Source organism: Rhipicephalus sanguineus, chromosome 1, assembly GCF_013339695.2.
Source record: "Rhipicephalus sanguineus isolate Rsan-2018 chromosome 1, BIME_Rsan_1.4, whole genome shotgun sequence".
NCBI lineage: Eukaryota > Metazoa > Arthropoda > Arachnida > Ixodida > Ixodidae > Rhipicephalus > Rhipicephalus sanguineus.
This window is the reverse complement of record NC_051176.1, coordinates 319,972,051-319,990,814: the sequence shown is the minus strand read 5'-3', so window position 1 is coordinate 319,990,814 and position 18,764 is coordinate 319,972,051. Positions and strand designations below refer to the sequence as shown.

Here is an 18,764-nt window from a genome sequence, read left to right as displayed (position 1 = left end):
AGTATCGTGTATTTTGAGATACAAGAGTTAATTTTTCCTGAAATTCGGAGGACGCTTTTCGGAGTTTATATTTTCGTGGAAATTCGGCGTTTATCGGAGTTTATTTTTCGTCAATCCCCAATTCTCCAAAATTCGCAGTTTATTTTTGCATAATTCTCAATACTCCAATATCTTAGACAATATTGTATCTGAGCACGAAAACATTTGGAAACGCGAAGCGTATTTTAGTTGTCTGGAAGGTTTGAACGCACAAACACATATACCGGGTGTTTCAAGAAATGTGTCTCGAATCCACAAAAATCAGGAAAATGCGATACTTGCTCGCTGCCTTCGCAGTTGCTTTTTCTGTAGTGGCAGGCATCTTAGGATGGTTAAAGAGATCATTTGGAACAGTAGTTAGTTAAGAAAGTTAAATTAACTTTTTAAATTAACACGCGTCGGGGACGAGTGATGCAAAAAATCCTCATCACGAGATGACGTCTTCATATAACGTCACTATGACGTCACAGATCGCCAAAACTTGTGGTAATTATGACGTCAAAGTGACGTAACTTCACGTGATGACGTCATCACAACTCACCGTAGCTCGGTCAAAGGTGATGCGATCATGGAAACAATGCAAAACCAGGTGAGGTGCCTCCGATTTTGGAGGCAGTGCAAAACCACGTTAGGTGCAGAAAGCTTTCGAAGGGTGGCGGGGCAGCATCAATACACCGGCTCAGAGGAAAAAGAAGATGGCTTTCGCCTTCGTCTTAACTGAATGCATAAGGGACCCTGTGAGTTTTTTGCACTCGCTCGTTCCTTAGGGCTGTTCGATGATATCTGCACATTTTACCAGTTGTCTGTAGAACCAATTGCACATTGTGAGAGCAAGGTGCCCATGCAAGGCTAGACGCCGAGGATGGTGTGAGCACGCCGCCACCTTGGCTATGTTTGTCAACAAGTGCGAGCAGACATCCTGCACAGACCTACCATGCGCCTGGCTCTGGCAATCGCCGCGTCCCCTTCCGTATATGGAGATCTTTAACGCTTCATCGTCACGTTGTCGCCTTTCCCATAGCACGCAAGAAAAAAAAAATGTCGAAACATTATGGGCAGAGCGCAGGACTATCGCCTAAGAAGTGGGCACTGCATATATGTGGTTTCGGTGCTTCACAAGCTGCCGAAGCCCTCCATCGGAGCTAAAAAAAGCCAGAGTATATGACCACGACGAGTAAGTAATCGCAAGAAAATAAAGAGCGTCTGTTTATCTCGCACCGCCTTCATCCAACGCTCTCATCGCTCATTGTCGTGAGCTTTCCACGCAAATCCATAGAATTTTATTTTCGACAGCTTACCGGAAGCGTTTCTGCAGCTGTTGTGACAGCCATACACGCAGCAATAGCATAGCTACACTGTGTTTAACCGTGAATTAGCTTCGTTCTTTCGAGCTGCTGTAGTTCCGCCCGTACGCACTCGCTCTCAGCCACGACTGATTAGGAGCGCGCCGCGGGCGGCACCACTTGTTCAGTCAAAGCTGCAGCGCACTAAGCCTTGAGTGGTGCTTCGTTACGAAGTCTGAAGAATGAAATAATGGTGTTTTTTGGCGCCTCGCGGCTTTCACACAACGATTTAGAAGAGGTCGTGGATGTAAGTTTGACTTACATACGATATGCAAATACGATATGCATTGACTTATATGCAAATGAGATACTAAAAACTCGCTCCACCGGTGCTGATGCTATAGATGCCGTAGAACAAGCACTTACGTAACATGAGATATCTTGGCGTACTCTTTGTTTTTCTTGCTCAATTATTCAAGGGGTTATTTTGGTCATAATTTGATTGTCAGCACGAGTGCTTTGTTTGCTGTCCTCCGTTTGCATCCCGTTTAAAGAAAGCCTGCGAAACGTGACCGCGTGACTGCCATCGTGGGCTGCCCTACTGCAGCGCTCTCAAACGCGCTTCGAGTGAAACAACCAGCGCGTGGACCATGGCGAAATGACCGGCCGCGGCTTCGTGCATCGGCTTCACAGTGCGTCAACATTTCTGACGACCGCACACGGCAAGGAAACGTCGTCGTCCTCGATATCCTGACAGTTCGCGCGCCTGTTGTTCTGTTCGAAGCACATTTGAGAGCGCTGCAGTACGGTAGCGCACGAGCGGTGCAGTCACGTGGTTTCATTTGATATTTTGTGCGTTTCCTTTTAAAATCGAAAAAAGAAATCACCAGGCAGCATGTATGTCACCACCGAAAATTGGACCGGTCGTTTTGGAATGCCGTCTACGACGTCATGGCACCCACTTGGTCATAAATGAATATTAAAAATGCTGCATAATTGACCTCAGTTAATCAACCAATTAAGCGCAATATAAAACGTGTTATAATGAGCGTCACATGACGGTAAACCATACTCTAATGGTTTCGTTCAGTCGCGGTTAACCACTTTTATTGCAACAGCAATTATATGGACACTCTTGGCTGATTTTTGCCGTCACCGTCATGTCCCAGAATGTATATATATATATATATATATATATATATATATATATATATATATAAAGGCACAAAGAAAAATAAAGCAGAAGAAAAAACCTGAGATTCGAACCATCTACCCCTCGCTCTCTAGCCGGTTGCATTAGACACCTCAACCATGCCCCATGCTTTTTTTTTCATAGTTTATTATAATACATTTTTGAAATTATCACATACGCTATGACGCAGTGATGCATTCACTTAGCGACAATAATCGCACAAGCACTGCACAAGCATTCAAAGGCTTACATGCATGTATACTGTGCAAGTCCAGAGAAACAGGAAAAGTTCTTCAAAGCTTGCTACACGTGGAGGCTGGTAAGGATGAACACCTCATCAAGATGGGGTGCCAGTCTGGTCCATGTCAAGTTCTTCGTAAATGTCCTTTACATGGAGAGCCATACGCATGAAATGCATACTTGAAGCAGTGGTTAGTTCTGCATTACGGTCTTGCATGCGCGTTTTCCACAGACTGTGCAGTTCCACAAGGAAAAACATGTCAAAGGGCACTTCATCGAGAGACGTTGGGAGAAGGTAACGTATAGTATGTGAGTTAATGTTAAAATATTTTTGAACAGTTCGTTGAAGGATGTCCCAAAACAGAATGGCATCTTTGCAGCTAATAAAACAGTGTTCTACTGTCTCTGGTACATCGCAGAGACGACAGTTAACTGAAGAAACAAAAATACCCTTCCTCTGCAGCCATGATTTCACCGGCAGTGTATCAGTATGCAGTTTGTAAAAGAAGGTTTTTGTATCAGGAGAAAGATTTTCCCAACTCGTTTTAGTACATCATGTCCTGGAAGGTCAGAATATAATGAGCGGCAAAGTGGAGGTGGAAAAAGCATGGATAACAAATCCTTGTAGAGTCTCTTGCGTGATATTGTGTATAGATATTATATGGAAAACCAGACCTTGAGAAACCGAACAGCGATGAAAACTTCCTGCATAAATCCCCACAAACACGGGCGTACAGAGAAATCTGAGGAAACAATCAAGTCAGGTGTGACGTGCCGTTGTGGCCGTCGGTTAATATGGGTTCCGAGGCGGCGTAAGAGAGACGACCGAACACATCGGAGACCAGGAAGGGACTGCCAGACCCTTTTCTTTATTCTTCGAAGCTGCCCGAGCTCTGCGTCGATCTTCTTCGTTTTCTTCGCGCGAGACACATACCGAGCGTCGTCTGCTATCGCTCGTGACATGCCCGGGTTTTGAAACTAGTCGTCCCGACGTAATACATCACGTAACACAAACAGAAGATTGGTGAAACAGAACTAAACTAACCTAAACAGTCCAGTTTATAAATATTTACAAAAGTCAGTCAAAGTGATTGATGAAACATAACTAAACTAACCTAAACAGTCCAATTTATGAATATTTACAAAAGTCAGTCAAAGTATTTCCACGTTCACGCACGCAAAAGTATACGCAAACACTAGCAATAATTAACACTGAATCGAACACATGCACAGTTTGGACCGAACCATGAGGTTGATCCATCTGAGCAATGAGGCTCAGATAGGGTCCTTGAGGAGCATCAGTTACCCTCTCTCAGACACAACGTCTCTGTGGTGCTTGTTGAAGTGCTCTTTTGTTTTTCTGAAGTCAGTCTGATGAACGTGGCAGCGAGCTTTCTGGCCTTTTGCAGTCATTCACGCAGTACCGCAAAACAGCTTGATTCTTCTTTGAGCTATTGAGGTTTCCGGCGGCTGTAAACAACGTCTAGTGGCAGCACTGGATCCCTACCGTTCACCAAGAAGAATGGGGTTTGACGAACCGTGTCTTGGTACCCGGTGTTGTAGCCGAATATAACATATAGGACGATACCGGCTCACTTTTCTCCCCCGGCGGCAGTCATGGCAATAATCTGGCTGATTGTCGTATTGGCCATTTCGCACAAGCCGTTTGCGGCGGGGTGATATGTGGTCGCACAAGAGCTTCGTCCCTCTGATGACCATTACAAAATGTTCCTCTTCAGATATGCGATGCCAGGCCACGAGAACTAACTCCTGTGATGAAATTGGCAGTGCTTGCTCCCTAACCAGGTAGACCTTGCGTAGCCTTTGAGGAACAGATACCGGAAAGCTCTCCGAGCCCCTGTCGACGACGGCTCTTGAGGCCCGCAAGAAGTCGTCGCCTAGAAGGATTCTTTCGTGAGGCAACCGGGAACAATGACAAAGGCATGCTGCAGTGCTTAGTCATCCAATATTACTAGTACGGCTCTGACTTGACCCAAGTTTTGCAGGTGATGGCCGCTTGCTCCTACCGGACGTAGGGACGAAGGGCCAATGCTTAGTTTGAGTTTTTGAACTAGTGGTGTCGTAATCTAACTTTTCACAGCTCCAGAGTCTAGGATGCCTTTAATTGTTTGTCCGTTGATGGTGACAAGAACGGAAAGAGTACCCGCTTCTGAGGCACACGACACCTGCTCAATTACTGGCGACTGCTGGCGGGCATTGGCGTCACCAGCTGTGCGTTTCCCCGCTGTGTTGAACTGGAAGATTAAAATTCTTCCTGCCACTTCAAAAACTCTTCCGTTAGCGGTAGACGACACTGCGTGACAAAGTGACCACTTCTGGAGCAGTTCAAGCACAGTTTACGAATTCTTGGGGCGTTTCCTTGGGATCTTTCAAAAACACGCGTCCCGGAATGAGTCGAATGCCGAAACGGAGACGGCTTCCCATTTGTGTCATCTTTTTTAGGCGCGTTTCTTTGTGCTGCTTGATCATCTGAGGAATCGCTCGACTCTATACTATCCGTGCGCTGACGATGGCGCATAGGTTTCCGAGGCGATCGCTTTGAGTTAAAGGGACCCTGAAACGGTTTTGACGATTTTGTACGAACACATTGAGCCGGTAGAGCAAGTCCTAAGGATCATTTACAGACCGATTTAAGCTCTGTGCGTAAACTGTGTAATTTATTACAAGGCTTTGAAGCTGCGAATCGCCACCGATCACAGCGGCTCAGCCAAACGCGTTTTCAAACCGCCCACTTCCAGTGCGCGTCGTATTGGAAGCGCGACGTCACGCAGGCGGCTGATCTGATTGGATATGTCCAGTACACGTCACTGAACCTCCTGTGGGCAGCGAGCGTCGTCTGCCTGCGTTGCAACGTACTCCGTGTTGACGTGAGCTGAGCGACAGTGTTTATCCCGAGGTTTCTTGGACGAAATGAATTGCCCTAGCCGTGTTGTGCACCACGTATCTAGCAATTTCTAGCAATTGGTGACTTGTGAATCTGCGACATCGTGCAATGTTCGCGTGAGGCATCTGGCGAGCGGAATCCCTTCAGCTCGTCGCCGCAATGAGCGTCGCGCTCTCGCTATCCGTTCAACGCCACGATCCACGTTTTTGTGGCTGTAACTTCACCCCTGAAGACACAACCACATTGCCTGAGTTTATGCTTATCGGTGATCGTTCTCGAATTATTTTCGTTTGTCCGCATGCTTTTGCAGATTGTCGCCGTACAGGAGAATAAAATAAGGTCTGCTGGTAGTGTGGCGGCACCTGTCGGAGCAGATATCAACCACTCCGCGAGCTTCGTCTTTGTTGGGCCTCCGAGATTGCGAGCAACCCGTCGGCGCACACTATCTGAGGCCATGACTGGGCGAAGCTCAAAAGTTAGCTCACGAGAGCGCTGCGATCGCCGGCGATGTCACGGCTAGTCACGGTGTCTGTGAGTTGAGGGTGCAAGGCAGTGGTGAGGAGGAGGGTATAGATATAAATTCCGTAGCGGCCTTGGTAGACAGTGCGTCGCTTAATTTCTGGTGCGAATGATTTGGGGATGCCTCTGCCTAAACGCTGACAAAACTTCAAAAAACCGCTTCAGGGTCCCTTTAACGCGGCGTTCAGAGGATGGCGTTGTGGATGGACTCTCGCGTTCTTCTGGATCCGCAGTCTGAACGCTTTCTTCAGAAGTGCTGATCTGATCGAAGCGCAGAAAGGAACTTATCATATCGTCTAACTGCCTTAATGTCTTGTCAAAAAAGTGCTTCTTTGCCTTAAGTGACCGCGTAGCCATGATGACTTGACACTTTTCTGGTTGAAGTACACGATAATTGCACTGTTCCATGAGGTCCAACTTTCGGTATGCGAAGTCTGTACAAGACTCTCCAGCGCGTTGTGTTGCTCCGAACATTCGCTGCTTAGACGTTACATCGCAATCCATGCTATAACGTCGGCGGAACGCTGCTTTCATATCAGCCCAAGTAGTGATATCAGCCACCTTTGTGTGGTGACGCATCCATGTAAAGTCTTTAACTGGGAGCCTCGAAATAATGAACGGTATGGCGACCTCGTCAGGAACGCTGAAGGTTCTGAACCAATAGTCGACTTGGTGAAACCAGGCGTTAAAGGGGCCCTCCAACACTATTCAACCCCCCATTTTTTACTTGCGGGTTGCGTAGACTGATGGCTGGGGATAACTTCAGCATAGGTCTAAGCACCAATATCAAATGATTTAGTATTTTAATCATGCGCTGAAGTCGCTACATCGCTGCTGACCGCATCAGCGCGTAGTGGCGCTTGCCAGAACTATTGCGGGCGGATATGACTACGAAACTACGATGAGCGCCAGCCTATGATTGGATAAATGTAACGTTAGAAGTGATCGTGGCGTAGCATCAAAGTTGAGATTACTGTCGTGTTTCGTTTTTCTTTTTTGTGCTTTTTCAATGAACTCCAAATAGCCGCCGTCCCAACAAAAATATCACTGCAACCACAAAGTACGACAGAGGCGCTGGCTGCCATTTCGCCTCTGGTTTCTTTTTGCCTGCGCCGGTCGGATGTCCATATGAAACGCTTGTCCCTCTTCCTTCTTTTTACGTCTGTACGTTTGCGAGCTGCCTCTTTCCGCATGTCGGTAGGCTCATGATCGTTGTTGAAACGGTGCAAGTAATCCTCTTCGTTGAATTGTTGTCGCTGCACAGTCGGGCTGCTCACCGAACAACCCGCGCAGGGGCGACCGTGTTTAACTCCCCATGCCGCTCCACAAATTCCCTTCTCAGAATGAGAGGAGGGAATGACATGGCATGTCGTTGTAAGGAACAGCAGACAAAGCCTTGCCAGCCGCGCTTCGAAGCAGTAGCGCCCGCTCAAGTTCTGACAAGTCAGAGGTGTCAGGAGCCACATTTGTTACTATGGCAACGACGTCAGCAATACGCCAGAAAGGAGAAGCAACAATGGTGTGCGAGCTTCCCCTACGTAAGAGCTTTCAGCCCATTTCATTGGAGCGCCATCCGACGTCACAGCAGAGAGTGAAATGTGATCACGTGACCCCGCGAAAATCGAGTTGAGGGTAGGCATTTTTTTTTCTTGTATTTTGAATTTTCTAAATTGAATAACTTCGTACTGCGTGCCGCTATCGCTACCGTTCTTGCTGCACTAGTTCGTCCGTACTTCAGTCTACGCAATCCACGAGTAAAGAATGGGGGGTTGAAGAGTGTTAGAGGGCCCCTTTAAGATCTTTCCCGAGATGCTGTAAGGAGCTCGCCGCGAAACTCGAAAGTCGGTCGCTAGCGTCTTCACCGTTAGACACGCATAGGGCTTTGCCGCTTCTGGCTTTGCTTTGTTGATTTCGCGAGCGGCGCTTAAAATTCATCGACGCATTGCTCTCCTCTGCACTCGTGCATGATGCGGCGTCAGAATCCTCATGCGTTCTCGGCTCCAAGCGCTCGATGCGTTCTACAAGTGGAGAAAGTAGGTTGCAAAAGAAGTCGTGACTTGCCTGCAGCTGCGGGTCAAGAGGCGGCTGTGGTGCGTCGTCGGCTTTAGCGGCGTCGCGGTTCTTCGAAATCATGGTTTTGAGTCCCTCCAATTCGCGCCGGAGCTGATCCACCTCGGTATTTAGGGCACCGGCTTCGGACACAGCTGACCTGTAGGCATCCACCCGGGCGGCGTCATCCAGCTGTTCGAACATGTCGATGGAACACGCGGCGGTCGCCATCTTGGGTTCACGGAGCTGACGTTGTCCTGAAGTCAGTGGTTCAGCCAAAGGAGCACGTAGAGAGCGACGTCCCCACATAGAAAATATGAACGTCTTCTTAGCTCACCCCGAGCCGTTGGGCGCCAAATGTGATGTGTCGTTGTGGCCGTCGGAATCTATGGGTTCCGAGGCGGCGTATGAGAGACGACCGAACACATCGGAGACCAGGAAGGGACTGCCAGACACTTTTCTTTATTCTTCGAAGCTGCCCGAGCTCGGCGTCGATCTTCTTCGTTTTCTTCGCGCGAATGCGCGAGACACAAACCGAGCGTCGTCTGCTATCGCTCGTGACATCAGGTAAAGCATTAACAAACGTAATCTGAAAGAATGATCGAATAATTGGATGGGAACTGTCGCGAAAAAAGTAGAACCGTGAAACAATTTGCCATAGATATAAATGAACTAAACCCAGCCCTCCCTCCTTAACCCTCCTTAACCATGCCCCATGCATGCGCCGGCTAAATAACGGCGAGCTATTTATATACACCATTTACCGCTGGTGGTAAGCAAATCTAGGAGGAGCTTGAGCGTGTTTTCTATCACGGAATGCTCCTATATGTTTTTTTTGAATTTGAAAACTGCCCTTGAGACGCGCACGACAAAGTTGCCCTTTTCTGTACCCACTCTTGATGTGGAAGGGAAAAAAAAGCAAAGAACACCGGGCACACCTTACATGGCAGGAAACGCAGGGGGTCACTCCACACGCCGCAATTTAAAATAAGAATAATAATATCTGGGGTTTAACGTCCCAAAACCACGATAACGTCCCAAAACCACCACACAACATAGATAAGGCATTACTATCTATCCGTCAAAAATATTTCTTCCACCTCGTAAAAACGGCAATTTAAACTTCCCAAAACCACGATATGATTATGAGAGACTCCATAGTGGAGGGCTCCGGAAATTTTTACCAACTGGGGTTCTTTAACGTGCACCTAAATCCAAGTACACTGGCCTCGAACATTTTCGCCTCCATCGAAAATGCAGCCGCCGCGGCCGGGATTCGATCCCGCGACCTACGGGTCTGCAGTCGAGCGCCGTAACCACTAGACTACCGCGGCGGGGCCGCAGTTTAAAAGAAAAAGAAATATTTAAGAGCTTCTGGTTCTCCATTGTCGACACTTGCAGACGCAACGCTCCTAATTTTCTTTCAACTTGAAAACTGCCCTTGACACGCGCATGACAAAGTTACCCTTTTCTGTACCCACTCATGATGTGGAAGGAAAAAAAGAACAAAAATTGGCCGCGTATCTGCGTGCTTCGCTGCAAATGTCGTCTAAAGACGATAGAAGAGGCGCTGCGTGAGATATGGACGCCATCTCGCAATACGTCGGGAAACATGAGTGCTGTGTTGCGGGCTGGTAGTCCCAGCGCAGCAGCAGGCGAAGACCGGCGGTGACCAACGCGACCGGCGGGGACGCCAGCCAGCCCGAACACGCTGTTTGACGCGAAGCGCTGCAGCAGAAGAAACGTCCGCACTCAACGAGTACTCTCTACACACTCTTTTATTTACACGTCGCCTGGGTAAAACAGGAATGCCATAGCGGCGCCCCATGGCATTCGTACAGTGTAATACAGAACCGAAACCGAAATTCAACAATGAGCTCGTGCAGAGGGCACGGAGGAAGGCAAGTTTCAGCACAGTCACATTTTCAGCGCAGCTTAAGAAACTAGGGTCTTTAGAATTACGTACGTATGCATTTTCTATTAAAGGAACACACCACCTAATACTTACCTAGTGATGTTGCGCCTCAGATATGCGTAATGTTTGCTTTTTGATCGACAATGTACAGAAGTATGAACCTAGTCACCCGTTCAGGATGGCTGGCCCTTGGCCAAGTGGTTCAACTTTGGCCGAGTGGCTGAATCGAGTGACGTGCCGACAAACAGAAAGACAGACAGACCAAAATTTCTCCGTTTAAGTATCCCAAGAAATACTATCGTCTTTAAAATTACACCATCTCCCGCTAAAGGGGACCATGAGGCGATGCGAAGCCGGAGAACTTGCACGATCGTGTTCCGTTGGCGTTCGTTGGGCATGCTACCGACCTCGGACATACTACCGACCTCGCGTCGTGGAACGTGAGGAGGAATACTACCACGGGCGTAGCCAAGGGGGGGGGGGGGGTTGGGGGGTTCAAACCCCCCCCCCGAAATTTTTCAGTTTTGCTTGCGTATATATACACGCACACATACAAACGCACGCACGAACATAAAGTATGGTTGAACACCCCCCCCCCCCCGAAAAAAATTTCTGGCTACGCCCCTGAATACTACGCACGTCGTGTCTTCCCTCTAGCCTGGCCGGTAATTCTCACAGGGCGAGCGGGAAACGCGGTCTACAGGCGCGCGAGAGGGGAGCAGCGTAGGAGAGGAGAGAGAGGGGGAGAGGACGCACATACGCTGGCGCTCATCGCGGCGCTGCGCAGGAGAGAATTTCGGCATGTCGAGCCCGCATTTCAGAGGAGTCAACCGAAGCAAGCGCTGGACTGAACGCGCGCAGCGCTCTACCACTTGAAGGAGAAGAGACTAGAGGAGGAGAGTAGCGCATGCGCCGCGAGAGCAGAAGCGAGAACGCAGGAGAACCACAAGCAGGTGCTGGTAGAGAAGTGGAGAGAGTAACGCGCAGCTGTTGGAGAGAAGGAAGGAGGAGAGTTGCGCATGCATAGTGTGAGTGCGGACTAGCACGCTGCGGGACATACCCCCGAGCAACAGATGCCTTCGCATCTAAAACACCGGGTCCACCTTGCATCAGACGCCCCCGCGTGGCAGGAAACGTAGGGGTTCACTCCACGCGCCGCAGTTTAAAAGAAAAAGAAATATCTAAAAGCTTCTGATTCTCCATTGTCGACACTTGCAGACGAAAAGCTCCTGATTTTCTTTAAACTTGAAAACTGCCCTTGACACGCGTACGACAAAATTGCTGCAAATGTTGTCTAAAAACGATAGAAGAGGCGCTGCATGAGATATGGACGCCACCTGGCAATACGTCGGGAAACATGAGCGCTGTGTTGCGGACTGGTAGTCCCGGCGCAGCAGCAGGCGAAGACCGGCGGTGACCAACGCGACCGGCGGGGACGCCAGCCAGCCCGAACACGCGGTTTGGCGCGAAGCGCTGAAGCAGAAGAAACGTCCGCACTCAACGAGTACTCTCCACACACTCTTTTACTTACACGTCGCCTGGGTAAAACAGGAGCTTCTGATTCTCCATTGTCGACACTTGCAGACGAAACGCTCCTAATTTTCTTTAAACTTGAAAACTGCCCTTGACACGCGTACGACAAAGTTGCCGTTTTCTGTACCCACTCGTGATGTGGAAGGAAAAAAAAGACAAAGAGCACACCTTGATCAGACGCCCCTTGTGGCTCTTACCCACTACGGGGGATTGGCCATGAAACCGGCGGTGAATATAAGTGGGGAAATTTAGAATTTAGATGCTCTTAGATATTTCTTCTTCTTTTAAACGGCGGCGCGTGGAGTGACCCTCTGCGTCTTCTGCCACAGAGGGCGTCTGATGAATGGTGTGGTCGGTGTCCTTTGTCCTTTGTCTTTTTTTTCCTTCAACATCACGAATGGGTACAGAAAATGGCCACTTTGTCGTGCACGTCTTAAGTGCAGTTTTCAAAGTGAAAGAAAATTAGGAGCGTTGCGTGATAGAAAACACGCTCACGCTCCTCCGAGATTTGCTTACCACCAGCGGTACATGGTGTATATAAATAGCTCGCCGTTATATCACCAGCGCATACATGGCGTGTGGTTGAGTTGTCTAACGCAGCGCTCTGGGGAGCGAGGGGTTGCTGGTTCGAAGCCGCGGTTGGGTACTTCAAAATCTTTTTCTTCTGCTTTATTTTAAGTGCGAATGCACTTTATAAGCGACCCTGTGTCCGCCGTCCCATAGCAACGGCGCGAGCAGAGGAGAGGAGCGTCTGTAGCAACGGCGCAGCGACGTCACGCCCCACGTGACTGCGCGCGCTCCGCCCTCCGCTCCGTGGCTGCGCGCGCCCCGCGCATTGCCTGTGGTGATGCAGGCCGGCGGCGAGACGCCGAACGAAAGCGTGCGAAGCGAGCCGAGCACCCCGAAGCCGATCTGGCGCGGGGACGCGCGATGCGCGAGCGAGCACGGGCCCTCGAATTCGATTGGCCGGACGCGCGCTTCAAGCGAGACTTCCTGGACCGCAGCTTCGGATATAGCTGCGCGGTGTGCGATCGACTGTGGTTCGACAACAACCTGAGCCCCATCTCGGGCGTGCGCAACGCCGCCAACAAGTTGAACGCGTTGCGGGTTCTTTGGAACGAGTTCGGAAGACAGATCATCATCATCAGTGAAAGTGCTTTGCACTTAAAAACGGCCAGACCTCCGTGGGTCGGCTGGCGCGTGCTCTCTCGCTGCCGTCTCCTTCGCTCGGCTCTGCAGTTTAGTCGTGCGCGCCGCCTCATAGCATCAGCCCGTGCTTCGCACTTCCTCATACTCCCCTTCGGGGAAATGCGGGTTTTTTTTTCTTTGTGCCTTTTTTATGTATATATATACGTACATATACATATCAGGGCATGACGGTGACGGCAAAAATCAGCCGACAGTGTCCATATAATTGCTATCGCAATAAAAAAACTTGACAAATGCAGTGACAAATGTTAACATTTGTGTCTGTGGCAACGAGTAGCGCTGGCTCACAATGCCAGGATTGCACATAAATGAATACCCGAGGAAGTGGACTGGACAATGGCCCCCGCCATAGCGCAACCGTTAGTGCACCACACACGTAGTGCAAAGGCAGTGGGCTTGGTCCATAGGTCGGCAAAGAAGTGTGGAGCTCACTCAGACTCACTCAAGGAATATATTTTGCGCTTAGGGCTCAGTCGGACTCAAGACTCACGAAAATTTCCCTCTACCGGGATCACTGGGACTCAGACTCACTAAAAGGTTTCTCAACCGGAGTCGCTCGTACTCAAGCTCACCAGATTATTACTCACTAAAGATTATTACTCACCAAAGCCAAAGTAGACCTGTGCGCCGCCGCCTGTTTCTGCTCATGCTCTTGCGCCGCCGCCGCCATGCAATTGCGCCGCGCCGCCGGTAGTCTTTTCTTTCAAATCGAACGGGCAGTCCAGGCATAAAATGCATCACTTCACCGGGGGAACTCTTCTAGATGTGTCTATGTAACGGACTGTCCATTTCAGCCGACGCTGACTGGCCGGTGCTCCGCTAGCAGCGCGCCCTCTGTTTCCGATTTTCTTCTGCAACGTCATTTTGCCGTCACGAATGCGCTTCAAACGTGGGGAAAACAAACAACCAGATAGCTGAGCTAATTGTTATTCATGTTAAACAGACAGAAAGTGCAAACACGGACGCAATAGAGAAGAGAGTGGATATTTATTTTTCACGTGCGCTTCTCATTGAGAGGTATCGCAGCAGGACATCGTCTCGCAGCAGGACAAGTACGCCATCACGGTAGCTATGCTTCCTCCTGCTCTGCGACGCGTTGTGCCTCCTCCTGGGCCGCAGGCATACGACCAACTTCGAGGGTTCGTGCAAGCCCCACCGCAACCGGCAGCGCCACGTCACATACTCCCTGCCGCGCTACACGTAACCACAGAGCCATTGCAAGACATCGCTTTCGACGCGGCGCACAGGACGACACAGTGCACGTCACGTGCCACGACTGAGTATCGCCTGCCGCCAACTGTTTTGCCTGCCACTCCTGCCATCGCCGACGAACAGCCTTTGGTAGAGTGGTCAACGCCTGTGGACACCTCGGTGAGCATGACGGCATCGGCGCCTACTGATCCTGGGTGCGACACCCAAACCAGCGCTGCCTGTCACGTTTTCGCTGGCACCACGGATGTCACCCTAACCGAGCCACCTCAGACTGTCCCGACCACGCTGGTTGGTTTCGAACATCAGACTGTCCCGACCGCAGATCCTGCTCAGGCTGTCGAGCGGCAGCGCAAACAAGATGACGCCCGCACCGACCGCGACCACCCGGTCCCAGTCTCCCCGGACGGACCAGCACAAGGCCACACCTGGCACCCCAACCCTGGTCATCCCGCAGAATCTGGGGCCAAGGCCCAACATCATTCTGGCGCCGCCGCGCATGATGCCGCCCCCCTCGTTTGCCATAGTCCCAGGACAGCCCCTGACACTACAACAGCTACAGGCCATGCTGCACGTGCAGACCATGCTGGCGCAGCCCACGCTGGGTGCGTTCCAGACAGACCAGCGCCAGTCCCTGGTGTAGATACCGACGTTCACCCAGCCGCAGATATTGGCGCAGGACCACCTCCATCCCGTCATGACCACCACGACGGTGTTGCATCCGGCGCCGCCGCAACATCTCCCCGTGTATGTCTCGGCGCCCATGACGTCGGCGACGATACACCACCAGCCACAGGCGCCTACTACAACGGCGCCACCAGCCGCGGAGAAGCCCGTGAAAGCGCCCACGTACACAAGCGCGCCCGGTGCGACTGCTCTTTCGCGGATCCACTCGGCCCTCCTGAAGCGTCTCTCCGCAGCGCCGCCCGTCAGCGGAACGGCTCGCAAAATCCACTAGGGCCCGTATTCTGAAACGCTCCTTACCTCAGTGAGGAGGCCTCAACTGCTTGAGGACGCCTTACCGCGTATTCTGGAACGCTCCTTACCAAGGTTCCCTCACTGAGGCCTTCCTTGGTGCTCCCTCAGGTTAAGGTAGCGCAGAGGCAACCTTCGTGTCTCCTTACCTCGCTCCTTGCACTGAAAGGGTGCTTCTCTGCAGTACTTTTCGTCTGCCGACAGGGGGGAAAGGAGGCAGCGCAGCGCTCTGCCGCAGTTGCCGGTCAGTTGAAAAAACGGAATGGCGCGCGACGCGTCGTTGGCTGACTTCGCGCTACGAGCGAGTGATTTCTTGTACGGTGACCTGTATCGCTATGCGGCACCATCAGTCCGAAACCTGAGGGAGCGGTTGAACCCTCTAGAACTATACAACGAGGAAGAATTCCGGATGAGGTATCGTTTCATGAAGCAGTCTGTGGTGCACATACTGGAAGAGCTGCACCTCAACAGGAGTGATGATAACAGAGGAGAGCCTCTCCCGCCTTTGCTAAAGCTGCTAATCACTCTGCGATTCTACGCAACCGGCGCGATGCAGTGTGTTGTTGGGGACCTTGTCAACGTGTCACAGCCGTCGGTGAGCAGAAGCATCTGGGAGGTGACGCAAGAAATTTGCGTGAGACTCTTCCCGAAATACGTGCGCCTACCTAGCACTACAGAAGTGAAATCCGTGAAGAGAAGATTTCACGATATTGGTGGCTTTCCGGGCGTGACTGGCTGCATTGACTGCACGCACGTGCAAATAATCAGTCCCGGAGGAGACAACGCGGAAGTTTATAGAAACCGAAAAGGCGTATTCTCCAAAATGTGCAGGTAAGTTCTGCATGGTCTCTTTTATAGATCAATTGCTGTTTCACATATGTTTTCTTCGTTTTCTGTGGAAGTTTTGCTGTGCGTAGAGGTGAGCAAAATTTCTGAAATGGAAAAAAAAAATTTCTGTTCCAGGCTGTGACGGGTCCCGAGCTGCAGTTTTTTGACATTGTTGTAGGTTGGCCTGGGTCTGTTCACGACAGCCGCATTTTTGCCAACAGTCGCGCCATGACGTTGTACGAGCGCGGAGCTGCATCTGGCGTGCTTCTGGGCGACCAGGGATACGCCTGTCTGCCGTACCTCATGCCACCTCTGAGAAACCCCAAGACAGCTGCAGAAAAAAGGCACGATGCACTTATTTTTTTCACTTCATCACGTCTCTCGATTCTGTGCATATGTGCGTTGTATTGAAGCCCTGCATGCTTTCTGTGGTGAGTACCACAGACAGCATGCAGGGCTTCAATTAAACAATATAAAGTTGTAAACAATGATTTGTTCAAGAAAATCGGGCCTTTGCGACTTCTTGACAATGAGCAGATGCGGCTTTTATGAAATGTAGTGCGTTATGGCAGTGCAGGCCGGCTGATTTCACTGACTAATAAATAAGGCTGTAACATTGTGTATTTTTGCGCAGGTACAACAAGAGCCAAATCAAAACAAGAAACACAGTCGAAAGAACGTTTGGGGTTTGGAAAAGACGGTTTGCCTGCCTCAAGACAAAGATTCAAACAAAGAAGGAGAGGACTTGTGCAATAATAACAGCATGTGCAGCACTTCATAACGTGGCGTCGAAATTGCGTGATCTCTGGCATAATGGCGACGAAGAAGAAGACGCAAGTGATCCAGGGCCTGCACCACCTGACACAGCTCGTGGCAACCAGCTGCGAAGGCGCCTGATTGACAGACGCTTTTCGAGCATTGTAGCTCAGAACAATGGAGACACAGACTGACCGTGCAACACCTTGTTTATTTGGGGTTACTCTACTTCGTGACCAGCCAGCTGCTTGGCAAGCACATCCACTCTCATTGAAAATACCTTCAGCTTGGCTTTAAGGACACGCAGCTTCATCCTGTGTTGTGACCTCCTCTTTTTCTCCTCATCAGCATACTGCAGCCTTTTCCAGTTATGCTCCTCCTCCATCATCTTCATTCTTACGTTATGCTCAGCGAGTCTCTGGAGCCTCTCTTCCTGCAGCACTTGCAGCCGAGAATCAAGCTCTGTTGATAACGTCTGCTGCAGAAGCGCCCGCCGGCTGGCTACTGTCTCATGTCCTGTCTCTGTCGTGGTACCCCGAGTTTGCTGAGAGGTTCGTTGCTGCGAGTTTGTTGTAGCCTGTGTGGACTCGGACGAGCCCTCAGTAAGGCCTGCAGGCAACGGGGATGTCGGGTTCACGGTATCCGTATGCCAATCCGTGCCGCTAAGTTCGATGGTGCGATCTGCAAAAATAAAAATGTGTTTATACAAAATGAAAAGATTTCAACAAGAATGCCTGTCTAGTGTGATGCTATATGCCGCTCTATGACACAGTAAAATAAAAATCTTCCGAACATCAATGCCTGCTGTTTGTACATCATGTGACAAGCTCACACGCTTACAGCTGAAGATAGGCCATGGAGAATTCGGTAGGGGCCAAAAAGGCTGAAATTAATTACTGGAATCGAAGTCGTGCATCAAACGCGATAGGGATGCTCAAACCCCCCGAAATTTTTCAATTTTGCATGTGTATATAAACACGCACACATACAAACAAACGCACGAACCTACATAAACGGTGGTTCAACCCACCTCAAAAAACATTTCTGGCAACGACCCTGCTTGCAAGCAGGCGTCGCCTCGACCACGAACATCTTGCAACACAAAACACCGTTACAGCGCGGCCGTACGTCCGAATTGAATGCACGCTTCTTTGGTATTCTGTGTAGAAGCGTTGTAGCTGCCTCAAGACGCCAATACACCGTTGGCAATGCAAGACTATAATGAAACCTCGCAGTGTCCCACAAAAACACAAATTGTAGTAGTGCGTATAGTGCACTGACCGTCGTCGCTGTCTTCCGCGTTGTTCTGCGTCATTCTGGTGATGATATCGTCAACGCGATCACCCGGTGGTGATGGCAGTTGACGGTCGCTGTCGTAGGGGTTGTTTACTCGCTCGGAAAGGTGTGGAACCGCAGCCTCGATTTGGGACAGCTTCTCGTCCATCGGTTCTGACGGCGGCCCACCTCCTGCGTTAGACACCTTTGAACACAAGAACAAACTCTAATATAGGACAATCTCACCTGTAGCCATGGCATCCCTTATTTGCCGAGCTTTCTCCTTCTTCCAGCGCTGCTTGAGATTGTCCCACAACTTCCGCAGCTGGGGAACAGTGCGTGGCCGCACATTTTCGACGCTGTTGAAATCGGCGGCCAAGGCCTCCCATGCCTTTTGCTTTCTTGTCAGCGACACTGAGTCCGATTTCTTATTTTCTATTGATGATTTGTATTTCTGCACGAGCTCCGTAACTATATCTTTCTCGTCGTCGGTGAAGAATTGCTTCCCAGGCATGTTTTACAACGTGCGGTCGAACGGCTGTCAAGGTTCTTCGTTCAGAAGGTGCAGCGCGAAAAGGGCAAGGTACGCAGAGACACGAAGACGGAGTGGTTACTGCCACCTCAAGCTTTTTTTTTATTTTCTTCTGCAGGCATTTTTACAGAAAGAGAGAAAAAAAGAAGGAAGAGAGATTCGTGCGGGCGTCCCACAGCAATGACAGCCATCGTTCGCATAAAGCTAACGATAGCTTCCTTTCGAGCTGCTTCCACAATGATGCAGGGGCTGTCGTCTACATGGGAAAAAATCGCCGTGGTTTGAGCAAACCGAGCTGTGCAGGG

At 50.2% G+C, this 18,764-nt stretch overlaps 2 protein-coding genes across 2 annotated transcripts; one reads left to right on the top strand and one right to left on the bottom strand.

The window, feature by feature from the left end:
* The first annotated feature begins 15,330 nt into the window (after positions 1–15,330).
* LOC119383721 (putative nuclease HARBI1) lies at positions 15,331–16,874 on the top strand. The gene is given in 3 exon segments (XM_049413183.1): positions 15,331–15,903; positions 16,032–16,240; positions 16,531–16,874. Coding segments are annotated over 3 exon segments (1,098 nt in total). The 3' UTR covers positions 16,847–16,874.
* On the bottom strand, positions 16,873–18,441 carry LOC119383710 (myb/SANT-like DNA-binding domain-containing protein 3). Its single transcript, XM_037651988.1, has 3 exons — positions 18,174–18,441; positions 17,934–18,119; positions 16,873–17,333 (listed from the first exon to the last, which is right to left on the bottom strand). Exons 1-3 carry the CDS (start codon positions 18,439–18,441, stop codon positions 16,873–16,875), a joined length of 915 nt encoding a protein of 304 aa, XP_037507916.1.
* Between the last annotated feature and the right edge of the window lie 323 nt (positions 18,442–18,764).